The 8908-nt window shown below is 55.7% G+C and overlaps 1 protein-coding gene across 1 annotated transcript; it reads right to left on the minus strand.

Moving 5' to 3' along the window:
* Window positions 1-7081: 7081 nt before the first annotated feature.
* LOC138065191 (olfactory receptor 10A4-like) lies at window positions 7082-8107 on the minus strand. Its single transcript, XM_068929403.1, has one exon. The coding sequence runs from the start codon at window positions 8105-8107 to the stop codon at window positions 7082-7084; it is 1026 nt and encodes a 341-aa protein (XP_068785504.1).
* Window positions 8108-8908: the final 801 nt, after the last annotated feature.

Consider the following 8908-nt stretch of genomic DNA (forward strand, 5'->3'; position numbering starts at 1 on the left):
ATGTGCTGGATCCCTGGAGGGGTTACAGGCCATGATCCGCATTCGGTTGGGTCTGCTTCCCACCCGCACCAGCATGGCCAGTGCAGAGTCACCCCCATGGCCCTGTGGCCCCACCGTCTGCTCACTCTCCAGAGCAGCATGGCCAGCTTGAGACCCTGCGGGAGAACAGAGGAGGGGGTGCAGGAACAGTTAGCGAGATCAGAGGAGGGGTGGGGACACATCAGAAGGAAGTGGCACTGGGCTTGCAATGGTGTTGGAGAGAAAAATGCTGACATTTAATCCAAGACAATGGTCACACTGTGGCTACACTAAAGTGAACTCATGGTGCAGAGCCAGAAGCCCTTGCTGTCCTGGCCTCACACATGGCCGAGGAAGAGGCTGAAGAAGGATTAATGTTCCCCATGTACCCTGCTCACAGTGTCATCATCACTCCTGACCCGTGTCACCAAAAGGAAGGCTGGGACCTGTGTCAGAGCTTGTGTTGAAGGAAGCAGGACCCAGCAGCCAGATCAGTTTGCTGCTGACCCTCAGGCCCTATCTCCAGCCCACAGACTTGAGACAATCTACCCCAGGCCGCGTGCTGGCCTTTACCCCAAAAGTCACCTCCAGACAGGGCTCTGCACCCAGCTGGAGGACTGGGCATCCAGCTGTGAGCCCTAGGACAATGAGGCCTCTGCTGGAGCCTCTACAGGGCGAGCAGGGAGCATGCAGAGGAGGTCCTGGGAGTGCCTACTGGGCCTCTAGACCATCCTCCTGTCCATGGAGACCCTGAAGCAGGGTGCCTCGGGGCAAAGATCCAGCCCAGCTTGTTGTTGCCTGAACGGAGAGGAGAAACTTCCCCAGGAAACTCCTCACAGACCCCTTGTAGCAGCCGTTTCCAGCACTGCCTTTCCCCACGGTGCTGGTGAGGACCATGCACATCCTTGCATGTGACCCGCTCCATCTTCCTGCTGGGCTCAGCCCCTGTCTGGTGGGATGGCCAACCCTGCCCGGCCTCGCTCCCGGCCCAGAGCCCAGCAGATCCCGGAGCAGGGCGGTTTGCTTTGCTCAAGGTGGGCTGGGCAGGGGCTGGGGATGAGTGGGGGGCTGCAAAGCAGGAGGGCCGTGGAGGGCAGGGCACCAAGGGCTGTTGGGGGGCCATGGTGGGGGGACGTCTCCCCACTCCTGAAGGCAGCCTATGCTGAGCGGTGCCTGCACAACGGTGCCATGGGGCCGGGTGCCGGGCAGCAGGGCGGAGGCAGCGCAGGGGTGGGACGCAGACAGGAGCCTCAACACTGCTGGGATGCCACAAATGTCTGCGGCCCCCAGGGAGACCGGTCTGAGCTGTGTGGTGGCTGCAGGGGGGCCAAGGGGCACCGTGGTGGGAGGTGGAGGGTGGAGAGCAGCAGGCACAGGGCTGTCGGCAGCCCCTCTGCAGCTGAGAGGGAAGGAAGGAGGGGAGGGAAGGAAGGAGGGGTAGGGAAGGCGGGGGGGAGGGAAGGCAGGAGGGAGAGAGGGAGGGAAAGAAGGAGGGAGAGGGAAGGGAGGAGGGAGGGAAGGAAGAAGGGAGGGAAGGAAGGAGGGAGGGAAGGAAGGGGGAGAGAAGGAAGGAGGGAGGGAAGGAAGGGGAGGGCAGGAAGGAGGGGAGGAAGGAAGGAGGAGGAGGGAAGGAAGGGGAGGGCAGGAAGGAGGGGAGGGCAGGAAGGAGGAGGAGGGAAGGAAGGGGAGGGCAGGAAGGAGGGGAGGGCAGGAAGGAGGGAGATCAACTGCATGTTTCTTGTCCTGCTCCACTCAGAGTCATTCACATTCAGGGCAGGTGTCCCCAGTGAGCTCTGATATTTCTTTGGCTTCACCTTTTGCCGCATTGTCCCCTCTTCCACCTGACAAGCTCTTCTCTTTGACCATTCTGGTCCCCCCCATACAAGCAATCCCCCCTATTTATCCTGTCCTCATTGGCCCTGGCTTTGCTTGCTTTCTACCCTCCTTTGGCTTCTCTGAGATGCTTCCAGTTCCTCATGCTGTTATCCTGTGATAGGCACTGCCATGAGAGATGAGCCATCAGTGCACAGACCTTTACAGCTGACCCAAAGAAGCTCCAGCCTTGAGAACTTGGGGATTTGGCCAACAGAGGTTGTGCAAGGAAAAGTGGCCAGTCCTGCACTGGGGGAGCAGAAACCCCTGTGCATCAGGACAGGCTGAGAGCTGACCGTCAGAGGAGTGACCCTGAGGAGAAGGGCCTGGACATGACGAGGGATGCCAGAGGAGCCAGCAGTGCATGTTGACCACAAATCAGGGAGGGCAGCTGCAGAATGGGCTGCCTCAGGAAGACCGTGGCCCCCCAGGCAAGGGCAGTTCTCATCCCCCTTGACTCAGCACTGCTGTGGCCACATCTGGAAGAGTGTGTCCCCGTGTGGGCTGCCCAGTGGTGGAGGAAAGGGGAGGACCTGGAGAGGGTCCAGGGGAGGTCTCCCAAGATGGGGGAAGGGTCCTGAGAGGCACAAGGCCTTTATGGAGGGGCTGAGGGATGTGGCCTTCTTTAGCCTGGTGCAGGGGAGACTAAGGGCGGTACAGTAGGAGCCTGCGAGTGCTTGAAGGGTGGTTTCAGAGGTGATGGAGATTATTCTACGTAATAGGAAATAGCAAGAGAAGGAGAAAGAGGAAAGATATGAAAGATAAATGGATTATGAGAAGTTCAGGCTGAACTTTTGGAAACTGGACAGTCAGTTGTGCTGTGGTTCAACAGGACACCCAGAGGGAGTCAGTGGGGAGCCCCTGGCTTTGTGTCTGGACGAAAAGCAAGCGAGGGCAGAGAGCCAGTTCTCAATCCACCTCACTGTCCACTCATCTAGCCCACACTTCCTGAGCTTACCTAGGAGGATGTGATGGAAGACAGTGGGATGAAAAGCAAGCGAGGGCAGAGAGCCATCAGTAAGGGTGGTCAGATGGCTGGGGGAGAGCACAGTGGGGAAGCAGGTTGTGTGTCTACCGGCTGCAGGGACACAGATGCAGGAGTGGGACAGCAGAGGGCAGCCTGGGGTGGAGACGACCGAGGGCACTGCCAAGACTGAAAGCCTCCAACAGGACGGAGGTCTTGGTGCTCTTGGCTTTGTCTGGTGTCTGCCAAGGAGATGCTGTGTTTCTGAAGGCCCCAGGTCCTCATTACCTCCCCACCCCGCCACAGAGCCCAGGAGGTGCTGTCCCATCCTGCAGGCAGCCTTGCACACCCCCACCCTCACTCTGCCCCCACATAGAGCCCTGAGCCAAGTCGGAGCGAAAGCACCACCCCACCCAGGAGCTGGGTGTCAGTGCTGGCCCACGCTGTAGGATAACACACAGCAAGGGTGACTTGGTGTCACAGCCACCTGCACATTTCCTTTGCCAACCTGCAACAAGTGCCTCCACCTTTCTGCTCTCATCCGCCCCTGGGGAGGCTTTGTTGGGAATGGTCCTCAGGGGGACCCATTAACACTCCCCGAAACTTGGGACTTAATTCTGACTTGAACTTCTTGAGTGTTTTTTCTCAGTTCCCTCTCAGTGTCTGAGGTTCATGGACTCAGCACCACATACACTCGAGGGGGGATTCAAAGGCCAGAAGCCCTCACAAGCCAGGCCACTCCCCAGCATTTTCGTCAGCTCTCAGTTCTGGTGAGGCTAAGTGGAGAGCTCTCAGGAGGGCACTTACAAGAGGAACATTTCCATCAGCAACAACAAAAAAAATCACATGCTGGCTTTCACAGTTTTCTTCTTGTTTCAGCTTGGAGAATCCCTGTTATCCACATTGCTGGATTCCTCCTGATTCAGAGGGTCTCCTGATGACACCTGGATGTGTAGGAAAGGCAGGATTTCTGGTACGGGACATGTGTGGACAACCTTCCTCCTCCCCTCCCCAGCCCGGCCAGTTCTCCCATCAGCCCCTGGGGACCTACACCACTCTTGTTAACATCGAACCCTTTTCCCCTCGCCTCTGTAGCTGAGCGTTACAGCTCCTGTGCCCCAAGTCCCACCTGCTTCCCTCAGAGAACCAGCTGCAAATACACACAGAAGGGTTTGTCTGAACTGGGATCAAACAAAACTAACCCATGACAGAGCTTAATGAACCACAATGGCCGCCTCCAGCGAGGTCCACTTCCCACCAGGCAGAGCCTGACTAGACATCTTTCAGACGAGTAGATAGGAAAGGCTGGAGAGACACCGAGTTAAGCCATTGGCTGAAGAGGTGATGAGACTCCTGGAAGAGGAGGCAAGCTCTAGACTGCCTGAAGCTCAAAGCAGCAACTAGAGAGGGCAGAGCTAGCTTAATGAAAGAGAGGATAAGAGAAAAAGGACATGTAATCAGGACATGTAACATGCTAGTTCAGGGGGACATCACTAATACTTCTCCTGAGATGAATACCCTACCTGACACTTCCCATGATTTCATCAAGGGGAAACACTGACCTTTTTCTTTAAATGAGTTGATCATTTGAGCTGAGGGAAAGGGGCACGTATTTTTTCTGATGTTGTGAATAATTCTTCACCTTTGCAGGCAGAGCTCCGGGGTCGAAGCACAAGCAGCCAGGGGCACTTGGAGAGGCACCGATGTGTCTCAGGTACCTGCCTGACACAGGCAATGTCTCTGCCTGCCTCCTGGGGAGCCGCTTCCCCTTTCCACCCTCCAGCACCTTCCTTCTTGAGTTTGAAGCCATAAGACAGGGCATCCCTGTTCCTCCATGGGGGTCTCCTGCCAAGTGCTGCTCAACTAACTCCCTGCATGTCAGATGGGAGTGTTCCTGTGCCTGGAGGATGGTGACCCTGAAGATGCAGGAGGGATCCAGGGCCCTTCTGCCCTCCAGGGCTGTCTCCTCTTGCATCCTGCCAAGCAGAGCCAGAATGAGCTGAAAGTCATTCTGCTTTTTGTCTTACTTTCCCACCCTCGCATGATCACGGCAGTTATGGCTGCCCTCCACCTTGGCATCCCCATCCACTTCTGTTTTGCTTTGGACTAACTGAGTCAGCAAATCCTTTCCTCATTGATTGCTGTGTCAAGAAATTATGCCCCCTCCCATGCAGGAATCCCCCGGGCTGCTTGTGCCCAGGCTGACTGCCCTTCCAGCAGGTTTTGGGCTGCTGAAACTGTTCTCTGAGAACCAGCATCTGTGGCCAGGAGGCTTCCTCCAGCTGCCAAAAGAACGCTTCAGCTACCTCCTCTCCCTCCACAGGCAGCTGCTAGCAAACACCTCCAGAATGTGGAGGTGTTTCATCCCTGGAAAGGTGATGCAACAGCTCCTCCTGGAGGGCATCACTAAGCATCTGGAGGACAAGAAGGTGATCAGGAGTAGTCAGCATGGATTCCCCAAAGGGAAATCATGCTTGACCAATCTGATAGCCCTTTAAGATGGAATGACTGGCTGGGTAGTTGAAGGGAGAGCAGTGGGTGTTGTCTGCCTGGACTTCAGCAAGGCTTTTGACACTGTCTCCCATCACATCCTCCTAGGGAAGCTCAGGAAGTGTGGGCTAGATGAGTGGACAGTGAGGTGGATTGAGAACTGGCTGGATTTGTGGTGAATGGTGCAGAGTCTAGCTGGAGGCCTGTATCTAGCGGTGTTCCCCAGGGGTCAGTTCTCAGTCCAGTCTTGTTCAATATATTCATCAATGACCTGCAGGAAGGGACAGAGTGCACCCTCAGCAAGTTTGCTGATGATACTACACTGGGTGGAGAGGCTAACACACCAGAAGACTGTGCTGCCATTCCGAGGGACCTGGGCAGGCTGGAGAGCTGGGCAGAGAGGAACCTCCGGAAGTTCAACAAAGGCAAGTGCAAGGTCCTGCACCTAGGCAGGAATAATCCCATGCACCAGTACAGGCTGAGGGTTGACCTGCTGGAAAGTAGCTCTGCAGAGAAGGACTTGCAACTCTTAGTGGTCAATTAGTTGACCACGAGCCAGCAGTGTGCCCTTGTGGGCACTGTGTCCAATTCTGGGCTCCCCAATACAAGAGAGACATGGAGCTCCTGGAGCTCAGGAACCTTCAAGAGTGAAAAATGCCCACTCCTTCCCCAGGAGGGAAGAACCCCTTGCAGTGACCCACGAAGGAGACAGACTGGCCAGAAGCCAGCAGTGTGCCCTGGCAGCCAGGAAGGCCAACAGCACCGTGGCCTGCAGGCCCAGGAGCACGGCCACTAGATCAAGGGAAGTGAACATCTGCCTTTGCTCACCACTCATTAGACCTCCATTTAGAGGCTGTGTCCAGAGTTGACCCCCCGCCCCCGACACAGGAACAACATAGACAAGCTCTAGCAGGCTCAGTGGAGGCCCCCCAAGGGGCTCAGGGGCTGGAGCCTTTGCCCTGGGAGGGGAGGCTGAGGGAGCTGGCCTTGTTCAGCCTGGGGAAGAGAGGGTTTCAGGGGGACCTGAGGGTAACCTCTGGCTCTTCTGAGCAGTGCACGGTGTGAGGATGAGAGACCACAGGCATAAGCTGAATCGAAAGAGGTTCTGGCTGGACAGGAGGAGAAACTTTTTACAATGAGGACAGAAAGACAGAGGCAACCGAGACAAATGGTGCAGTCTCCATCCGTGGAGCTCCTCAAGACCCAGCTGGATAAACCCCTGAGTAACCTCATCTGACCTCATAGGTCACCAGCTGTGACCTGGAGGTTGGGCTGGAGACCTCCTGAGGTCCCTTCCCACCCTTCCCTCCCATTCCCCTTCCTTCCGGCAGATCAGCACTGCGTCAGTTAATCTTGTCTAAAGGAAGGAGAAAAGACCACTTGCCCTTGCAGAGATGGGAAAGGAAGCTCAGGGGCTGGGAAATAGTAGCGGCAGTAAATAGCGGGATATTAGCCAAGATGTGAAATTGCAGGACATGACAAGGGTTTCACTATCAGGGCTTATTAAAGGGTCATAGCTCTAGGTGTGGGATTTGTCTCAAGTCACCTTAACCATCTAGAAACACACATATACACACATCTTTTTCATCAGACTTTTATTAGATGACCTGGAGAAATATTTGGTTTTTGTTCTTATGACCTCTTCGCTCCCTTTCTGTTTCAACCTCACAAAACACATGCTCCTTGAGGGGTTCCTGGTGGGGAGCACACACCTTCCCCCATTGTCTCCTTGGCAGGTCACGTATGCACCCGAGGGGGTTTTACCACCTTGGCACAGCAATACTCGGAGCTCGTGGAGCTGGCCAAAGCTCTGCTGAGCCCTTTCCTCAGGGCCTCCCTGACCTCCCTGTTGCGCAGGCTGTAGATGAGGGGGTTGACCAGGGGTGTGAGGTCGGTGTAGAAAAAGGAGAACACTTTGTTGAGCTGCCTCAGCTGGGGGGTTCTGGGCATCAGGTAGACAATGATGAGGGTGCCGTAGAAAACGGAGACAACGGTAAGGTGAGAGGAGCAGGTGGAGAAGGCCTTCTGCCTGCCCACGCTAGATGGGATCCTCAGGATGGCAGCTATGATGCACACGTAGGAGGCCAGTGTGAACAGGAAGGGGAAGACTGCATTAAGGATAGATAGTACGGAAGCTAGTAGTGAGATCACCCTGGTGTCACTGCAGGCGAGCTCCAGCAATGGTGTGAAATCACAGAAGAAGTGGTCAATAACATTGGGGCCACAAAACCTTAAGTGGGATAAGAAAGAAGTGACTACGGTAGAGATAAGGAGTCCCACTAGCCAAGAGGCTGCTGCCAGCTGCAGAGAGACCTTCCAGGTCATGCGGCTTGCATAGAGCAGGGGCTGGCATATGGCCAAGTACCGATCGTAGGACATCATGGCCAGCAGGTAACACTCACTAACTAAAAACGAAGCAATGAAATAGAACTGAGTCATGCAGCCATGAGCAGAGATGGTGCTGTCTCCAGTCAGGAAGCTGGCCAGCAGCCGGGGCAGGATGGTGGAGCTGTAGCAGGTCTCCAAGGAGGACAGATTGCCCAGGAAGAAGTACATGGGGGTGTGCAGGTGCCGGTCCGCCACCACCAGCACAACAATGAGCATGTTTGCGACCATTGTTACTGAGTAGATGATGAGTGAGAGGAGGAAGAGTGGTGCCTGGAGCGAGGAGACAACATTCCCCATTCCCAGCAGGAGAAACTCCTTTGGCGATGTGCGATTCTCCCATTCCCCTTTCTCCACAGAGCGCCACAGGTCCCGCATTCCTCTTTCCCAACGAGGCAACCTACAAGAAAAAACATCTGTTTCTTTCCTTCTTTCCAGTGCAGAAGGATCAGGAAGGAAGTGGCTGTCAGAGAAAACACGGAGCCTGGCACTTCCCTGACCGCATTGGTGTTCCCTTTAGGGCCCCCATGACTACTGAAAGGAGGGAACTAGGGGTTTCCAGGGAGTTAAGCCATGCATCTGTGAGCTGCCCCTCGGAGGTGCTCCTTTCCTGCTTGGAGTAGAGGCAGAGGAGAGAAAGCATTCACTCCGACTGTGACAGTGTCTTTCTTGCACCCAAAGTTGTTCTGAATAGCAGCCACCATTCCTAGCAGGCCAGGAGACCCCTTTCTGCGAGCACATCATGCCAGGTGCCCTTTTCCTCAGGGCAGGAGCATGGGCCCTGCACCAAACGGCTGACCTCAGCTCTCCAAAGCAGTTGTATTTGGAAGGGACAGGGCGTGTGCTTCCTTCGACAGTGCATGGCTCAGGAGTGGACATCCCCGGCACTGTGCAGCAGGACTTCCTCAGAGAGCTCTCAGAGAGAGCTTTGTGTGGCCTTCAGAGAGAAAAGGGAGCTGGACCTGAGAGAAGATGGACAGCTGAGCTAATCACTGATTGTGAGGAGGAGGGATTGGGAGCAGGGCAGGAGGGAAGAGGCCAGGGGAGATCATTCCCTTGGTGTAGGTGCCCCTCCAAGCAATGGTTTGGGAGGGGCTTGGGGCTGCCTGGTGGCACAGCCCAGCAGCTGGACCTCAGCACTGCCAGCTGTGCTCGCGGGGCTCTGGGCTGGCTCAGGGG

This window comes from Struthio camelus, unplaced genomic scaffold (assembly GCF_040807025.1).
Source record: "Struthio camelus isolate bStrCam1 unplaced genomic scaffold, bStrCam1.hap1 HAP1_SCAFFOLD_48, whole genome shotgun sequence".
NCBI classification, from domain to species: domain Eukaryota; kingdom Metazoa; phylum Chordata; class Aves; order Struthioniformes; family Struthionidae; genus Struthio; species Struthio camelus.

Excerpts from the sequence above, each read along its gene's own strand:
- LOC138065191 (XM_068929403.1), bottom strand. The coding sequence starts at position 8,107 with ATGCGGGACCTGTGGCGCTCTGTGGAGAAAGGGGAATGGGAGAATCGC.